Source organism: Dermacentor silvarum, chromosome 1 (genome assembly GCF_013339745.2).
Source record: "Dermacentor silvarum isolate Dsil-2018 chromosome 1, BIME_Dsil_1.4, whole genome shotgun sequence".
NCBI lineage: Eukaryota > Metazoa > Arthropoda > Arachnida > Ixodida > Ixodidae > Dermacentor > Dermacentor silvarum.
In genome coordinates, this window is record NC_051154.1 from 173598760 (window position 1) to 173618694 (window position 19935).

At 43.7% G+C, this 19935-nt stretch overlaps 2 protein-coding genes across 3 annotated transcripts in view; one reads left to right on the forward strand and one right to left on the reverse strand.

The window, feature by feature from the left end:
• The window catches only part of LOC119436399 (outer mitochondrial transmembrane helix translocase-like), a 139801-nt gene that overhangs the window by 70535 nt on the left and 49331 nt on the right, over positions 1-19935 (reverse strand). Inside the window, exons 6-9 of one of the 2 annotated variants that reach the window (XR_007464070.1) lie at positions 19293-19532; positions 17144-17194; positions 10773-10909; positions 5956-6902 (exon numbers count right to left, since the gene is read on the reverse strand). Coding sequence is in view for 1 of the 2 variants with exons in the window: in XM_037703240.2 (XP_037559168.1) it covers positions 6698-6902; positions 10773-10909; positions 17144-17194; positions 19293-19532 (633 nt within the window). In the remaining variant the exon portion in view is untranslated. Of the gene's footprint in view, positions 1-5926; positions 6903-10772; positions 10910-17143; positions 17195-19292; positions 19533-19935 lie in introns of those variants that run through there. The other variant, XM_037703240.2, reaches the window with a different exon arrangement.
• The window catches only part of LOC119436403 (uncharacterized), a 133983-nt gene that overhangs the window by 1745 nt on the left and 112303 nt on the right, over positions 1-19935 (forward strand). The gene's annotated exons all lie outside the window — the stretch shown is intronic.

The following is a 19935-nucleotide window of genomic DNA, read 5'->3' on the forward strand; positions in this document are numbered from 1 at the left end:
AAAAAATTGATCGAACAATGGACATCGTAACTAAAGGCCGACGTTAAGGCGGCCACAAAGGAAATAGAGACAGATCTCCCCGTTCAAAGCATGGACAGCCGACTGGCTCACATGCTCGAAGCCAAACAATCGCTCACCAGAAGATGGAAAGAACAAAGACACAATCGAAGGCTGAGGAAAAGAATTTCTTCCCTCAACCGCCTGATTGAAAAATATTGCACGCAACTATCTAACCAGCAATGGAACGAAGTGTGCGACACCGCGGACGGCCGCATCAACAGCAGGATGACATGGCACCTGCTTAAACACCTTTTAGACAGAACCAGAACTAAAGTGGACCAAGGTCGCACGCTGAACAGGATCATGCACAAAGAACTCAAGAATACCACGGAAAATGACCTCATTGATCGTCTCGCCGACAAGTACCTCCCGCTGGCCAAAAATGCTAGAGGCACGACCGCCGAAGCATATCGCGGCAAGGCCAACCCAGAGCTAGATCGGGAGTTCTCAACCGAAGAGGTACGCATGGCGCTTCAGAACCTAAACAGCAAGTCAACGCCAGGGCCGGACGGCGTAACTAACAAGGCACTTAGAAACCTAGACAACACTTCCATCGAAACCCTCACTGAGGAAATCAACAAAATCTGGAGGAATGGAGCACTACCCGAAGACTGAAAAACGGCCCTCATCGTGCTCATCCTAAAGCCTGGCAAGGCGCCCAACATCAATAACCTCAGACAGATCTCGCTGACGTCTTGCGTCGGCAAGGTAGCCGAGCACGCGGTCCTAAACAGGCTCTCGACACATCTAGAAGAAAGAGATATCTACCCCGCAATAATGATCGGCTTTAGACCCGGGCTGTCCACCCAAGACGCCATGTAACTCCTCAAACATGAGATCATTGACGCAGCCACGAGAGACGCGAGAGTAATCCTAGGGCTAGATCTCGAAAAGGCCTTCGATAATTTATCACATGACTACATACTCGATACAATCTCTAACCTCGACCTAGGCACTAGACTCTACGCTTATACAAAATCGTTCTTGAGCGACAGAACGGCTACCCTCCGTCTAGGAGAAATCAAGTTCCATAAATACAAACTAGGCAGCAAGGGCACCCCGCAAGGCTCTGTCATCTCTCCGACGCTTTTTAACCTTGCGCTAGCCGGCCTAGGCAAGAGACTGGATCAAATCGAGAACATCAAATACACCATATATGCAGATGACGTAACGCTGTGGATCCCCGGAGGTAGCCTGGGATCAATTGAGAACGCTCTACAGCAAGCGATCGACACCATCGAGGAATACCTCGCTCCCACGGGTCTGCGATGTTCGCCCGTTAAGTCGGAGCTCCTCATCTATAAACCATCGAGAAGCGTTCCCAAGCCAAAGAGCGAAATCAGAGACACACACGTCATTACTCTCAGAACAAAAGGCAGAGGAACCATTCCGCACGTCAGCAAAATCAGAGTTCTCGGCATGCTCATTGAGAGCAACGGCTCTAACGCCGCGACAGTGGCGAACATCGCCACAAAGTCGGATAACGCCATGAATCTGATACGACGCGTAGCAAACAGACAACACGGCCTTAAGGAAGAAAATCTCCTCAAGCTCACAAACGCCTTCGCGCTATGCCACTTCACCTACGAGGCAGCCATGCACAGATGGAAGGTAGCGGAGAAGGACAAACTCAATGCACAACTGAGGAAGCTAGTCAAACTAGCACTGGGAATCCCCAAGAGCACCGGGACAGAGCTCCTGCTGCAACTGGGGGTACACAATACACTTGAAGAAATTGCCGAAGCTCAAGAACGGGCTCAATTGAAAAGACTCTCTGGAACCAAACCGGGTAGAGAAATCCTAGCCAAACTAGGTCATGACACAACAGCAATGGAGAATTTATATGAAAGTGTTCGCCCACTCCCGCGCAACATGAACCCTGCGCACCATCAACCCAGAAGGCTGGCACGTGGATTGTTCATCCTGCGCGAAATACGTGACAAGAAGATCCAAGCCTGTTTCGTAGACGCGGCACAGTACCTGTCCAGGCAGGCCTTTGTTGCCACCACGGTCAATAAGCAAGGTCAAGTCACAAACGCTCTCACAGTCAAGACCCACAAGTCCGAAATAGCCGAACAGGTCGCCATCACACTCGCACTCACAGACCCGACCACGTCTACAGTGATTCACGCTCGGCTGTCAAAGCCTTTCAGAAAGGCGCCGTTGCAAGACAAGCACTACATATAATCAATACATCCGCACCGCTGCAGCATCACACCATCTGCTGGTTCCCGGCACACCTCGGAGAGATCGAGGACGCCCCTCCCAATCTCAACGAGATGGCTCACAGGAGCGCACCAGACCTAACCCTCCGCGACGCCACCCATTCTGGTCGTGACCATCCCCGCGAGAATCGGGACCCTCCCTCCACATACAAGGAGGTCACAAAGCACTTTTATCTAGATCGCAGAATATACAGCACACCTCACAATAAGCTCACCAGGCCTCAAGCCATAACCTTCAGAATGCTTCAAACCAACACGTACCCCACGCAGAACAGACATCACTACATGCCTGAGCTATACACAACATCATATTGCGAAAATTGCCTTAGAACACTAGACGTACATCACTTGCTCTGGCCGTGTGGTCGGACCCACGCAAACAAGAATCAAGACTCCGCCAGGCTACAAGAAGCACTACACAGCACGGACTTGGCGGAACAGCTCTGGGCCTTCTAGTGAGCCCACGATGCGGCCAGGGAGCTAAAACTCCCGGTCCCAACGTGGGAGTAGCCCGCTCTATGGGGCCTTGCGCCCCGTAGCCCGCAGGACCTTACAATAAAGTTAACCCACCATCCCACCACCACAACAGATGTTTGGCCGAAAGGGCGGTCACCGAAATTAAAGATGTCACTGTACGATTTGAGCAGGAGACGTATGTCCTTGGCCCGAGCAGAGGTGAGGTCAGGTGCAGTCATTTTGGCAAAGTCATCCGTGAATGAACCAGAGCTGTGAGCAGTAATTGGGGCTAATAATCCACTCACTCTAGGCATCCAGACTCTCAATGTCAAATTCGGAAGTACTAGAAACGCTGGCCAAGAACATGCCGGCCGGAAGCACTTGAAGGCACAGGCTGAAATTGAGAAACAGGAGAACGACGTCGTTATTCATAACCGTGATCAGCGTATGCGGAACAGCAACGTTTCGGTTTAAAAGCACGTCGACGATGGGGCAAAGCACATATTTACCGTCAGGAACCTGTGGCTGTGCGGTCAAAGTGACTTAAGTGACTGCCTCGGATGACAGACGCACATCTTGAAGTAAGCACAGGTGCGGTGGAGCGGTGCTCGGATCATCAGTGAGTTGAGGCAGTTCCAACTGAAGGACGCCGGTTGCGCAGTCGATGAGAGCATTACGATTGGATAAAAAGTCCAACCCAAGGATAACGTCGTGCGGGCAGTTGTCGATCACAGCAAAGAGAACAGAAGTAGGGCGGCTGGCTATACTTAAACGCGCAGTACACATTCCAAGAACCAGCACATCACTGTCGGCCACACGAAGCACTTGTGCGGATGCTGGGGTAAGGACCTACTTTAAACGTCTACATAGGCTAGCACTCATCACAGGTACGTGGGCTCCAGTGTCGACGAGTGCTTGGACAGGTACACCGTCTACTTTAACGTCAATTACACATCTCTTTGTGGGCACAGACAGAGGATTTGCTGCAGTAGTAGTCAATGCAGCACCACCTCCGAGGGCTGCAGTTCTAAGTTTTCCAAAAGAACACGGCCGAAAGCCACAGGGGACGAAAGGCGACGTGGCAGCGTGTTTGTGGTGAACAAGACTGGTGTCCGCGCGGCGATGGTGAGCGACTGTACCACGTGTTCCTGGCAGAGTTGTCGGCACTGTTAGACTCGGCGGAGGGCGAAACATGGCGGGCATTTCAATCAAAACGGTTCAGGTTGGTCGGCGTGCGAAGTGTTGAGGGCCACGAGTTGCGACAGTATCGGGCGACATGACCAATGCAGCGACAGGTGAAACATATCGGCTGGTCGTCCGCAGTTCTCCACTCCGTTGGGTTGCGATAACGCGGAGAGAAGCATCGCGGTGGAGCAAACATAGTAGAAGGGCATTCGTTGACTCTGGGGTTGGCGACAGCACAGACAGAATGTAAACCAATGTTTTCAAGTTCCTGGCGAACGATAGCTTGTACGAGGGGAACTGAAAGAGGGGTAGAATCAGGGCTACGCGAACACAAAGCTGCAGGCGGCATCACTTCCAGTTTACGTTGAACGATTTGCACCACGTCCTCTGATGGCAACGCACGCTGCTGTGTGGGCTGATCTTCACACGTCGATGTTGCGGCAGTATTGGGAAGTCTGGCGAATGGTTGCAGGACGCGTCGGCTTTTGGCCTGCTCGAATTGTCGGCACTCTTTGATGATAGCATCAACTGTAGAACAGCTTTTGCACATGAGCAGATTAAAGGCGTCATCAGCAATTCCCTTCAGCATGTGTCCGACCTTCTCAGCTTCTGTCATGTCATGATCGGCTTTACGACAAAGTGCCAGCTCGTCCTGGATATATACGAGACATAGGACTCCGTGGGGGATTGGGCACGGGAGGCCACTTCCCGCTTTGCGACAATTTTACGGCCGGCTGGTTGGCCAAACAACTCTTTGCATTGGTGCCAGCTGGTTATCTCCTCTTCGTGGTTTTCTTAACACACCTTTGCCGTGCCTCTTAGGTACAACAACACGTTAGCTAGCATAAGCGTAGGGTCCCATCTGTTGACTCCACTCACGCGTTTGTACATTGCCAGCCACTCTTCAACGTCGGTGCCATCGATCCCACAGAAAGTTCCGGGATCCTTGGATTGCACAACCACAACCGATGGGGACAGCGACGTAGCTGGCGACGGTGACGTTGACATTAGAGACGGCAACGACGTTGATCCCGCGTGCTTACCGTCAGTCATGGTGGGGACGGTGATGCGACGTCCACTGCGGAGCACCGCTTCCAGTTGTGGTACCCAGTACCTCCCACCAATATGTTACGGGGATGTTGGGAGTATAGACAGAATGTATTTACAATATATATACAAGCAGAGTGAATGTGGTCAAGATAGCTGACCAGCAACAACACGCAGCAGCCGAGCGCCTCTCGATCTTCTTCTTTTCTCTTAGCTTATCCTTCCCTAACAATATTAATGATAATTTTTCTTAGGTGCAGCACACAAGCAGCAGCAAACATGGAACAGCACAAACGGAAAAGCAACACACTTTTTAGATCACAGTGACCTTATTTTGGCCAGTTTCACCTGTTTCAAGAACTTGTTTGAATAAACTTGCTCAAAGAAACTACCCATTTGATATTTCATAATCAGCAAATTTCCAAAGGCATGGTCAGAAAACAACAAGCAAACATTTTTAGCAAACAGAATTTATTTTTCGTAAAATTTCATGAAACATTCGTAAATTTTATTGGAAAATTGGGATATGAATTCCCCTATGTTGTGTACCAGGTCACTTAGTTGGTGCATTAGTAAAGTGCTGCAAAAGCACTGCACAGCTGTGACAATCTACATTTTAACAGAAAGCACAAGCCATCCATGGAAGGCCAAATCCACTGATAGAAGGACTGGCAGAAAATGTGTGGTGGTTGAGGTGGGACATGTTTCCTGTACCCAGCACACCTGCTTCCAATATATTGTCAAATCAAAATTCAACTTTTGCCATTACTAAAACAAGTTTCCATTTATATGCACTAAGATTTCACTATTGGTTTGGTTAACACACTAGTATGACTATGTGTGAGTTGAGAGCAGCCTGTCAGAATTTGTAACCAATTAATAAGACAAAGGAAAGACAAACCGACGAGTTACAATCCTTATGACACACTAACAAACAAAAGCTTACTAAACTGTCAATGTCAATGCACTAATTTATTTAAACTTTCATTCACAGCTCAATTCACAGAAGTCATTGTACTACATTTTAAAGCACACAAAAAAATTTGAGTTATCAAATTCATATTAGCTGACAGGACAAAACATACACAGCTCCTGCACAATGAAAGTAAATGCTATCACACGCATATAAGTATATATATTTATACATATTTATATATCTGAGCATGTGTATGCGTAACTGCTACTAGCTGCAGCAAATATGTTCTACCGAAGACTGACAAGCATAACAGAATCCGCTTACTGTAGGAAATAAACTACCATATATTTAAAACATTTTTAAATAGCACAAAACAAATCTCACTTTGAACATTAGTTCACAGTCCTGTCAGACAACACCTGCTGGCAACAACATTTAAGTGCAAATAAATGTCATAAAACCTCCGTCCTTGACGAATCCAAATGTCATACAGCATAACTTCCTGAATGCCAACCACAATTAGTAAGCATGAGGTTATCACCTGCCAGTTAAAATGTCGGCATTTACTGCCTTCATTTTTGCAAACAATGATTCACTTATGAACAATGAGTTTCAATGGATGGAAGTGTGCAGCTGTTCAGCAAAGAGGTGGTCTGACAACTGTTGTGAAGGTGATCATTATTAAATTTCTTATATTGCTTAATAATAAAAGAGCAGCTCACATTGTTCAGTCCACTCCTGGTGGGGCATTATAGTCATAAACACAAATGCAACAACAGTCCTCAGGAATTAGATGACTGCATAAGGCCTAGTCCAACTCTAGCGGGACACTGTGTCGCTGGTGGGCAAGCACTTTTGAGTTCTTCATTTTGGCCAGAGCATTGGTGAAGTCCTCCATGCAGATAGGCCGCAATGCATCATGAAATGTTTCATCATCGTCTGAACCTTCTTTTGCACCAGACTGACGTGCATCATGGAATGTTTCTTCATCATCAGACACTTCTTTGTGTACCCTGAGTTGGAGATAACAAAAATATTGTAAGGATTAGAAAAAAGCAAGCCTTAAGCCTGTCTTAAGGATCACTGCACAAGTAACACAACAATTTCAGAGGCCTGGTAGTAAGGATCACTGCACAAGTAACACAACAATTTCAGAGGCCTGGTAGCATGGCACTTTTAGTTCAAAGGTAATAAGGCACAGTACTGGCACAAAAATATGTTGCAAGACTACCTGGTATTGTGTAGGTAGTTCAGTAAGTGCAAATTATGAAACGGTACCTGGTATCTTCAAACAAGAAATGGCAACAGCTAGTTAAGTGATTGGCCATTAGTGCGCTGCAATCATAGTAAACAAGAATTTGGCGCCTCATCTGTTAGATGGCTTCACTTCTGCTAGACATACAAAGGAAATTAATAATCATGTACAGTTGAAAGTTGACATGACAAGCTTTACATAATTTGCTGATTTTAGTTTAACTGAAAGTAATATATTTCCTTCCACAATTTAGCAAAGCAGTGTTGTACTGCAGTTCTGATTTAACAAAATTTATGTGCATTGCATGCAAGTACCTGAAGCTTTTGTGACAAGCAAAAGAAAAAAAAGACATCACCTGACACAAAATTCATAATATGCACACGTCCTTTTATGATGTGAAGTGAAGGACATTTGTACTGCTGCATCATCTGTCATGTCAGTACAGTAACTACACTGGGCACGTTTCATTTGTGCTAGTGTGCTTTCAAATGCATCAGCAGCCAGTCCAAACAAGAAAACACCAACCAAAAGTGACTATGAGTGATTGGCGTCATTGTCTACATTGTAACGCTAACAAAGTTAAGACAATCTCAGTCTCATGGAATCAATATGCTGTTGTAAACAAAAAATTGTAGCTTGGCGTTGGAGGCTGTAAAGATGATGATACAAGTGTTCCCACGACGCTATTTTACAGCAGCTACCAGTAGTAGGCGCAGTCCAAAGCTTTGCTCGACACAATCTTGTTGGGAGCACATGCCAAAGCTTTTGATCCCGTAATTATTACTCAAGTTTCTCACAGGGTTGTACTCATAAATGACTCCTAAGAAGATACTACCCAACAAGACTGTTCTTGAAAACTGTTTTTCTATTAAAGGAACTTCTATTGCTAAACATATAAAAACCTCGACTGAACGAAATTTGCAAAATTAAACTGAGACATTTTTGACCTGTCATTTTTGTTACTTTAAATTAAGGCATAAGCACTCTATACCTTAGAAAAAATACAGGCAAGCATCATAGCATGCTAAATAATTTAATGTATTATTCATTTCCAAAACCAATTTCAGTTTCAGTACCAAGGAGGTGAACGCATCAAGATGTCATGATACACTAGTTAACGCTCCTGTGGCTGCCACATGCGAGCGCAGCCTCTTACATTTAAAGCATTTATTTAGCTTTCTTTAGTAACTAACCACGATTCTTCGTGGCTAACCGTTATCGTGGGCCGATCCCGAAGACAATGCAGTCAAAACCACACTGCATGGTACCGTACCACCATGTGGTGGTACTGGTGGCCACCAGTTCGCTACCGTGTACAGGTAAGGCATGATGGTAAGGGGAGTGCCACCCATAACACACAGTGCAAAAAAAAATTTAATTCTGGGGTTTTACGTGCCAAAATCATGATCTTATTACGAGGCACGCTGTGGTGGGGGGCTCCGTATTAATTTTAACCACCTAGGGTTCTTTAACGTCCACCCAATGCATGGCACACAGGCGTTTTTGCATTTCTCCCAACATACAGTACAACATACTGCCACAAATAAACACCTCTGAAAGCATGCTAAACGCATTCTTGCACAGCGACCAGGATACATTCTTCATATATATATTGAGCAATGTCAACATACCCAGCTTTACTGCAACATGCAGGGATGTTTCCAGGGGGAAAGGGGGGAGGTGCTTACAGTCCCCCCGCCCTCCCCTGCAATTTTGTCACCCTGTCATGCACGGTGACCAAGAGAACCATTTGTGCTGGAAACTATCCTAGGATTTTGTCCGAATGCCTTTTTCATGAGGCCAGAAACAGTTCGCCACCTCTATCCACAGCATGGCGGCAACATCAAGTTACTGACCCTATCCCACCGCACAAACTATTCAGAAACGTGTTGCCGCTCCCCAGCCAGAGTCCTCCTCGTGCCTGACCCACATGCTGCACCCGCCTGTGTGCTGACCTGGACACAAGCGTGGTCCTGCAGCCCTCTCTAACTCTCTACCCTCTCCATCCTCGCTTGCCTCTTCACTCTCTCAAGGCACTGTTGAGGTCACCAACTCTGGCAAGACATACACAGCGCCTCTTTTTCATCTCGCTGGTGTACAATGACGATGGTGTACAATGACGATAGTGCAGCCTCGGTGAACTCCCCATAGAGACAATGCATCAAAAAAACTGTCAGCCCTTCCACTGGGATGGAGATGGAAGACCAGCGAAGCTGTACTATGGTGGGAATTATGTATTTCCAATTATGACCATGTGTGATGGTGTAATTGGTTATTTGAGCTATTAAAGAATGATTAAAGAATGAGAATGCTATTAAAGAATGAGAAATATATATATATGATCCGGTGGTTTTCATTTATTTAGTGACCACAGGGACCATGGCCTTATGGTCGCTACGGTACACCGCCATAGGATGTATGGCAAAGGTTGGCACGTTCTTCATAAACACGTCACCAACGCCGCGCGCGTTCGATGCGAACGTGCACAAAACGCTGGCGTGAGCAAGCGCACCAGCAGCAGCGAACGAAGGTTCATACGGTCTAAACAAAAACAAAACCAAGGAAAAAAATCGATGCTATGCGAAGAAGATTGCAGAGGAGCCGACCAAGTTAACGGAACAACCATGAGAGCACCAAGATGTAGGGGGCTGTTTCATGAGCTACATAACACAGAAGTCATGACCTATTATTTATGTCCGAACCCATTTCAGTGGTTTTTGATTCCTAATCTTTTTTCGCTGAGTCATTGCCATTTTTGCTGTCATGCTCATGACTATGACTTTTACCACCATCCTTTTGTGTTTCCTTCACTTATTATCCCACGTCCGAACCCATTCCAGTTACATACCAAGTGAACAAAACGACCATGAGAGCACCAAGACAAAGGCGGCAGTTTCATGACCTACATGACGCACACGTCATGATATTCATGGCATGACCTATCATTTATGTTCGTCATACACTCTTGTCATACTATGCCAATTTTAGTACCTACCAAGTTAACGAAAGGACCATGAGAGCACCAAGATGTAGGCGGCTGTTTCATGACCTACATATTAATGTCATGACCTATCAGTTATGTTCGTCATACACTCTTGTCATACTATGCCAATTTTGGTACACACCAAGTTAACGAAACGATCATGAGAGCACCAAGATGTAGGCGGCTGTTTCATAACCTACATGACGCACGTCACGATATTCATGTCATGCTCTATCATTTATGTTCGTCATACACTCTTGTCATACTATGCCAATTTTGGTACACACCAAGTTAACAAAACGACCATGAGAGCACCAAGATGTAGGCGGCTGTTTCATGACCTACATGACACACGTCATAATTATGTCATGACCTATCATTTATGTTCGTCATACACTCTTGTCGTACTATGCCAATTTCGGCACCTACCAGGTTAACGAAACAACCATGAGAGCACCAAGACAGAGGCAGCTAGATAGATATAGATGGATAGATGCTGTCAAAGTGGCAAATGTCATATATCGTTATATCGAGGTTTAACCATAGTGACATTTCACTTTGCGATTACAGTGCGCAGCTATTTGATCAAAGGTAATGGAGGCAGTTGATGCAGTAACAAAAACAGAAGCAATTCAGGTAACTTACCCTCCCTGATGCTTTTCAATTCGCAGGAGATCTCGAACCCGGTAAAGAGCAGCATTGCGACACAACTCCCTCAAGTCGCTACCCGAGAAGCCCTCAGTGAGGCGTGCAATCTTCGTAATGTTCACATCCTTGCTCACCTGGAAAGGCAAAGCAACAATTTGAAATTGTTCTTGCTGAGGAGACCATCAATCTGGGAAACGGTTACAGGAGTATGAGAAAATTTTCTGCCTGTGTGACAAGACATTTACAGTTCACACAGAGAGAGTGTAACTTCGTAAACCTAGTTAAAAAAAATACAGGAACTAATATCTGCAACAGCTGACCACTATCTTCAGCACATTTATGCATGAAATTTTAACTACAACAGACTTCCGCTATTTCAACTCCGGTTAATTTGATCTCAACCAAAGGCCCCAGCCGGCACCCATGCATTTTTACTAGCCCAAACGTTCATTATTTAAATCCTGAAATTGGCCTTAGTCGGATGATTCTAACTCATCACATGTTCTTCGCTGGTCAGCACGCATGTGCCTGACCGCAACGGTGACCCCAGTGGTTACTCCAATAGTGGCATCATCTGTCTTTTTGGCATTTAGGGTACAGTGAATGCGTCGAGCACATCATCTCCCATTGAAAATGTCCATTTTCGGTGTGCCCCAGCAAGGTTCTGAAGCAAAAAGGGTAGCTCACAATGAACTATTACAGTATTTGCCTGACAAGTCTTTTTTTTTCCCCCAACAAAATTCGTCGAAACGTTGCTCATGGAGTGCAATCTGATAGAAAACCAAAGCTGCGTTCACGCCATTTGCAACAGCATACTGTCAGAGCCAACCTTGCCACTGTCATCGCCATCACAAGCAGGCAACCATGGATGGCGCCAGAACTCGCATAGCATGACGACGACGATATGCCACTTTCAGTCTGATTGTGAAAGCACATTCGAATGGTAAGTTTACATGTCAAGCTAGTGGCAACAAGTCGCATCACATGTTCTTGGTGTTTTAAGAACTGCATGTGTTACAGGACTACCTAGCAAAGTGGTTATTCTAGGCATAGGCCACCATCCCATTTGAGATTGTTGCGGAGTTGCTTGATAAATGCAGAATACCAAACGTGCCATGGACTTTACGAAGGATGACATGTGGTTCTTCACAGAGAATAATAAAGTGCTGCACTGAGATAGATGACAACGGACATTAAGTAAATAAATTACCACTCTGTAAAGACGAAATTCGCTGGTTTCGTTGTGTTCTTATTGCGAGAAACGGAGGCATGCTACATTTTTCTTCAATCTTGCTAATAAATCGGATGTGTGTTCAATTTTTACTTTGTTGAGGAGCTCTAATGTCATTTGTTTATTAGTTTTCTACTTTGAACCCATAAAAAGTGGGTGCACATTCGATTTGGGGCAAATACTGCCAAATGAATCAGTGGTGTGTGTGTGCATTTTTTTCACCTCTTGTTTATTTCAACCCGCTGGATGATTCAACTAATTTCGTCAGTCCTGTCAGGGTCGAACGAATGAAAGTCGACTGTATAAGCAAATTACCGCATCTACTTAATTGTAATGCACACTTTCTATGCAAAAATTTTTATAAAATGTTACATGTGGATTAGAATGAAGTACAAAACCAAAATTGCAATATTGACTACCTATCGTCATTTGCATGAGAAATTGCTGTAATCCAATCCAAAAGATATATCACTGCAGCTGTAGGAGCTGCAGAATGAATGGTACCAAAGACTAGATGCTTTAGGCTGTTCATAGTGATAAGGAGGCCTCAAAGTTGCCCGCGGTCCACTGTGGCTCGTATGCAATAAATTTCCTTTTCCAAGTAAGAACAAATCGCGATTACTCTCTCTCACCATGAAAATCAAGTGTGCATTACAATCAAAGTAGACAAAGAATCAAGTAAATACAATGTTAAACAATTAGTGTCCTATTCTGAAATTACACTGCTCTTGAAACTTTTCTCCTAAAACTATAAATGGGCGATTCCATGAGAGATCGAAAATGCATGTCCGCATGATATTTTTATTTTGCCTGTATTTTTTAATACGAAGGGATATTCAAAATGCACGGAAATGAAAATTTTATTCCTAAGAAGCATTCCCAGCATGGCAAAAAAATATATATTTGAAGGTAGCAAGCGCGGGCGCCTATTTTCCGACTTCACGGTCGAATTCAATGCAAAGTAAAAAAAGTTGTTGAAAACCTTTTCTGCTCATTTTAGGGTGCTTAAATTTAAATAATTTCCATGCGTTGTTATGCTGTTCACAAAAGAAAAAAATATATATACATTAAATAATTCCAAACACGGCCCAAATGAGAAGTTTTGCAACTTTGATGCGTGCATTTGCACGTTTTCTATTTCACACAGAAACTTGAAAAGAGTGCCAAATAAAGAATATTGCCTTTGCAACATTCTTGTATAAGGTTGGGTTCCTACAAAAAATATATAAGAAAAAAAAAAGTTAAATAAGCAAGTTTTCTCAAAAAAGCTCATTTTTAAAAATAAAATAAAAAAAAAACCCTTTGAATGAGTCAAGCCGCACCTGTACTTGTTTGAAAAGCTGAAAGCCAGCACGCTCAACATCAGCCACTTTCGGCCTGTTATATTTTACGAATAAAGCAAATGAGGAAACATAATATCGCACCCATGTTTTGCAAACTCCCATTCAAATTTTTTTTCTTTCTTTATAACTGGGACCAGAGTTTTATTTTGTTTTGAAAATGAGGTTTCTTAAAAAAACTTGTTTATTTAACTATTTCCTTCCATGTTGTATTTTTTGTAGGAACCCAATCTTTTGCAGGAATTCTGCAAAGGTAACATCCTATATTAGACACTCTTTTCAGTTTGTGCGAAAAATAAAATACACAAACGCGCATAAAACTTGCAAAACTTTTCTGATGTGGGCCCGGAATTTTTTTTTTTTTTTTTTTTCAGTGCTGGGAATGCTTTTTGAGAATAACATTTTCAGTTCCGTGCAGTTTGAATATCCCACAGAACATATAAAAAAGAAAACAGACAAAATAAGAATATCAAGCGGACATGCAAGTAAGTATAGGCTCACTGGTTTGCGATTTCATCATGCCATTATGATACTGAAGAGAAAAAAAAAAAAAGCCGCGGACATGACTCGCAGTGCATTTTTTTATGCGCCTCGATTTTTCATAAACCAAGAAAAGTGAAATACAGAATCGTTTAACAGCAGTCTGGTGTTACTTTTTAATTGAAACAAATATCTATAACATAAGCAGGCTGCTGGAAAGTACACCTTCAACTTTGACAGTCTTAAAACCATACGAATGAAAGCATGTAATGTTATCTATCATATTCCACACAAATACAGTACAACCTCAACAAGTCTAATGAAAGAGGACTCCGAAAGAGGATTCGAATAGTAATAGTTAGGCTAAGGAACATGCAGTGAGACTACGAGGAGCTAAAACTACCCAACTTACCAGGAAATTAACCTTAACTTCATAAGTGTTTCGGACGACCTGGTTAATTTTGCTTTAGACCGAGCTGAACGGCAATAATCCCATATTCAAGGTGATTTGGACGAACTCAGCACGTCTACTTAGTTTTTCTTCTTCTATATAGACAACTGCAGTGCCAGCATTTTAAATACAGTCTATGCTCGTTACAACAGACCCGCATACAACAGACTTTCGGATATAATAGACCATATTACAACCTTAGTTTGCTCTACCTGTTTTATTAATGCAACGAAGTTCACTTTTAACGAACCGCGCTACAACAGACTATTGGCTACAATGGACGAAATTAAATGAGCGGCAATTCTTTTCAAAATTCGACGTATAAAGCGTACTTTTGTCATGTTGACACGGGCTGACACCAGACTGGCGTGGGTCATCCAACAATCGCAGCCTAAATCTTGTGTGCGCGTGAGAGAGAGGAAGGAAGGCGGGGTGAAAGCATGCTGTCTCTTTCGCACGCGAGGCATGAGGGGGGGGTTCTACTCCAGCGGCTGCTGCTTACACGGCGCGCGGGCACCGTATCTTGAAAGGACAAAGAGCACTCAGTGCTGGTAGCTTCGTATATGCTGTTCTTTCGACATTTAGTTCGCGTTGAAGCGAGAGACAGCATGAAGGTCAATTTACTTGCTGCTGCTGCCACGCTTCCCGACTGAAGCGTTTTGACAGCGAGTTTCCGTGGTCATCAAGCAAGATGTATTTATGTTTACCTGTGTGCACGTGACACTGTACTTGCTAATTTAGTTAGTAAGCGAATGTTTACAACTTTATACGGCTGATAAAACTACTATCCATACATCATATAGCTGTCTACTAATTTGCTATCACTATCGATGCGTCGCCTTTCAGGCGAAACTGCGATTTTTTTTTTTGTTTCACTTTGGACGTTCATCAGTCACACTTTGCAGTAACATTAGACATCGTGACCAAAGTTTCACAAGTGAGGTTTTTTGGATATCACGGACTCGGATAAAACGGACCCTTTTTGTCAGATTATGAGGGTCCATTGTAATGAAAGTCGACTGTATACGGTTATTTCGCTCTTTGTTGTTCATAGATGTCAGCACATTTTTTCAGCACCTCGAAAGACAGATTTATTTAGTCCGTCTTCTACAACATAGATCGCAGCCATTTTGTGAGCTCCTGGAGGGGTGCATTTACTGCGTCTTTCTGTGATAGATGGCAGCACTTTGTCAGTGCTCAAAGACCGCATGTTTGGAATCGTGTGCTTTTTGTGCCTTTTAGCAGATTTAGAATGATGGTGTCTGCCACTGACAGCTCACTTTCGAGTCGCGTAGGAGAAATACGAGCCACTGCTTGACTATAAAGGTGAAAGTGAGAGTGAAAGCAATGCACTAGTTTCGTTCTTCGAGTGAAGAGGATGATGATAGTCTTTTCATCGCTTCTAGGGCCTGATGCAAGCCCCTTCCATGCTTTATGAAGTTCCACACAATACATGGCCTGCCTTATAAGTGCAAGAATGCACGAAAAACTTTCTTCGGTGAAGAACCTTACTTCTGAGGATAGTTCATTTTGAAACATGGTAAAATAAAGCATTTTTCTTTGTTTCCAACTGTACCGTTTGTGGCAATGACAAATGCATATGTATTGCACGGTGAAGAAGTAAAATGAGGTTTTCACACTTAAAACATTAAGCAAATTGGTTGAAAAAGCTTTAGAAGGGTTTTTGATGAAGTGAAGTTTGAAATTAATCTATAAAAAAACAAAAGCAAAATAAGGTCACTCTGGTCAAAATAAAATAAAACACTTAAGGGGTTACAGGGCTCATCGTGAAGGAAATCAGTTCATGTTACATCACTTTCACACCAACCAAGTTAAGTTAAAATTTAATTAAATATTGGTGTTTAACGTGCAAAACCCCAATCTGGCCATAAGGCAACCAAGTTATTAGTGAGAGCTGCCACCTACTGAGTCTCATCACTGTTACAACACTAGACGTAAAGAGTAGGACTTGATCACAACGAAACACGTAAGTACCAACAGCCAGTTTTCAAACTCCGCCTAGGGATGAAAACATGACTCTTTTGCGTTGCCTGCCACACACCTGCCAGGTACCATCGCATGTTGCCACGTGGCAAACAACAAAATCATAATTTGCACAGCCTCCAATCCCAGCATCCGCCATACTTTGGCATGCTTGCCAGCGTGTAGCAAAAACTGAAGAGTTGTCATCTGTAGCTTTGTGTCCAATATATTGGGACCATGCACACCACTTTGGATGCCATGTTCTGCGTGACCATTGTCCAGTTTCTGCTGCTTGGCAGCATGCTATGGAGTTCATCTAGTTGGTGTGTGAGGCAACAGAACGACAATGCACTTGGCATGAAAGTTTTGACAAATTGCATAGTAATCTAGAAGCATTAGTGTTACAAAACATTTTCGAGAAGAAAAAAAGGACATTTGTTTCCCCTTAATTACCACAATTATGAATATAGAATATGCACAGCTTACCGACCTTGTTAATAGGCAACGACACAGGAACTAGACCACTACTCGCAAGACTTCACACTATCTAATCGGTAACATGACAGTCCACTACTCGCAATACTTCACACTATCTAATCGGTAACATGACTGTCAATCTTAAGCATCAAATGTGCTTTAAAAGTAAGCTTTAACACCTCACCATTGGTGAGATAGCCCTGTCTAGAACTTTCTGATAACACATGTCAAAGAAAAGCAGCACTAATCACAGATGTGGTAAACAATGCCACGGACGAGCCCAACCTAATCCAGACTGATTTGAAGACATGCAATATAATAAATAAAGTTTGTTCTGGACCCTTTATTTTCAACCAGAAATGTGGACGAGTTGAGCTGACCCACAGTAGGGATTAAAATAACTTACCCCTTCTGTCTCTAACACTAGCTTGATAATTCCAGCCCTCTGCTGCTGGTTCTGGAAAAAAACACAAAAAATGCTCAACATTAACACTTTGCTATACGACTATACATATGTCCCCTTAAAAACAAACATGCAATTAATCTTTGACGGAATCCTACAGCCTCACGAGCATTTACACAGAACCCATGTCGAATGTTACTAGATTCCCAGACCGTAACAACACGGTATCCTGCAGGGAAACAAAACTGAAACTGGCTGTAGAAAAGCCATTATATTCAATTATTTACGCCGCTCTGAGGCTTCTCACTACTTTCTCCAGGATTTAGTGGTCTAGGACATGCATTTATCTAACAAAAGGAAAAAGTTAATACAGTCGACTCTCATTACAATGAACGTAATAATCCGACAAAAAATGTCCATTTTATCCGAAGTCCGTAATATCCGAAATGACTCACTTCCGAAACTTTGGTCGCGATGTCTAACGACAGCCCCCATCAAAATGTGGCTGCCATGGCTGGGATTCTATCCCGCGACCTCGTACTTAGCATCCCAACACCATAGCCACTAAGCAACCACGGCGGGTGATGCAAACAGCTAGAAAACGTCGCAGTTTCACCCGAAAGGCAAAGCATCGATTGCTATACCAAATTAGTAGACAGCTATAGGAAGTAAGGATAGTAGTTTTATCGGCCATATAAAGTTGTAAACATTTGCTTAGTAACCAAATTAACAAGCACGGTGTCATGCCCGCGCAAGTAAATATGAACACATTTCACTCGATGACAGCAGAAAGTCGCTGTCAAAACGCTGGAATGAGGCAGCATGGCAGCAGCATCGAGCGAATTGACCTTCGTGCTGTCTCTCACTTCAACGCGAACTAAATGTCAAAAGCACAGCACATACAAAACTACCGGCACTGGGCGCACTTTGTCCACATGGCAGATCGCTTTCAAGATATGGCGCCCGTGCCGTAAGCAGGAGCCGCCGGAGTAGCATCCCCCTCTCCCTCGCCTCCTCTTCCTCATGCCTTGCGTGCGAAAGAAGACGGCACGCTTCCGCCCCGCCTTCCTCCCTCGTACGCATGAGATCTAGCCACGATGCGATCATAAGTCTGCTGTCAACGCGTCGACACGGCGAAAGTATGTTTCATATGCCCGATCTTGAAAAAAATTCCCGCTAATTTCGTCCGTTGTAGCGTGGTCTGTTAAAATTGAACTTCGTTGCATTAAGAAAACTAGTAAAGCAAACTAAGGTTCAAATATGGTCCGTTATATCTGAAAGTCTGCTGTATGCGGGTCCGTTGCAAAGAGCGTAGACTGTAGTAGGAAACATGTCAGTACAAGGGGTTAAATGGCCAAAAAACACAGAATTTCATTGTGTTGAAAAGAGAAAACACGATAAACCACAACCTAAAAAATAATAATAATAACAAAAAACGAAAGATTTTGCCTCAAAATATGCTCCGAAGACAAAGAACCCTACTTATAAATTTTCAACAGACAGAACGAATGGGCACCTGAAGAGAACATTTTTTGCTATAACTATAGTACTCAAATGTGCCAGAAAGAGAATGTATCGACATGTCCTAAGTGCCAAAATTGGTAATATGTATAGTAGACAAAGCAACAAAGTTTGTAGAATGTGTTATTGCCCAAGATAACAAGGCAACCTGTTAACAAATTCGCCTGTTGCAATATATCAATTTCACATTGGGTTTCAGTACACTGCCGCTGCTGCCAAGGACGCAGGTAGAGGTAGTCCTTAGTAGGGTGATGGTAACTGTTGTTGAAAGTGCATAGTTCAAGGGAGATTAAGATGAGAAGACTAAACAGATAGTAGTAGGGTTGAGGAGACACTCCTGTATGAATGCTTCTCCTCCCATAATAATTAATTCTCTAAATTCATAATGCAGCGAGCCACCGGCCTTCCGATCAAGGTCGTTTTCAGCGCAAGTGCAGTGGAATGTCACCAAGAACTATAGCTATCATGGCGCCCGCAGGTCAGATGCACATGTGCTCCGAGCATGGCAAGATTGGTTTACTGATAAAATTAATCTAAAGAAACCCAAGGGTGGGATGGTGTCCCGAGCCAAACTGCTCACTTTATGTATTCGATCAATGTCAAGTAAAGCTCTGTTTTCTTTGCAACTCACAGGCAAACCAACATGAAACATAGCTGGCATGCGACGTAGGATCGCCTTGTCAACATCATGAGGACGGTTAGTGGCACCCATTACCACCACCTGGCAGTCAGGGTCCGTGATGAGGCCGTCCCAGAGACACATGAACTGTGCCTTCATCATAGCTGTTGCCTCATGGTCTTGACTATCACGGGACCGCAGGAACGAGTCAATTTCATCAATAAATACGATGCAAGGTTGGATCTTCACTGCCTGCACGGAAAAAGCATCTTTGTTATTGTGGTGCCACTCTCTGTCACTTGTAAATATTGTATATAAACCATTTTTGACATCTCCCCCATAACAATATATATATTTAAATATTGCTATGTAGCACTAGGTGATGAAATTATTGGCCACCAGACTGAAAACGACGAGGAGCCTTTGTTCCCTGTGTGCTGGCCTCCACCTCGTGCAAAAGCTTCCTGTCTACTGGACTTCCGTGTAATATCTATGGTGGAGATATAACATGGTACAGCAGACTTACATTAATTCGACACCAGTTAATTTGATCTTAAGCGAAGGTCCCAGCCGGCCACCCATGCATTTCTATAGGCCCAAATTTTCATTATTTTGATCCTAAAATTAGCCTTCGCCAGATAATTAGAACTTGGCC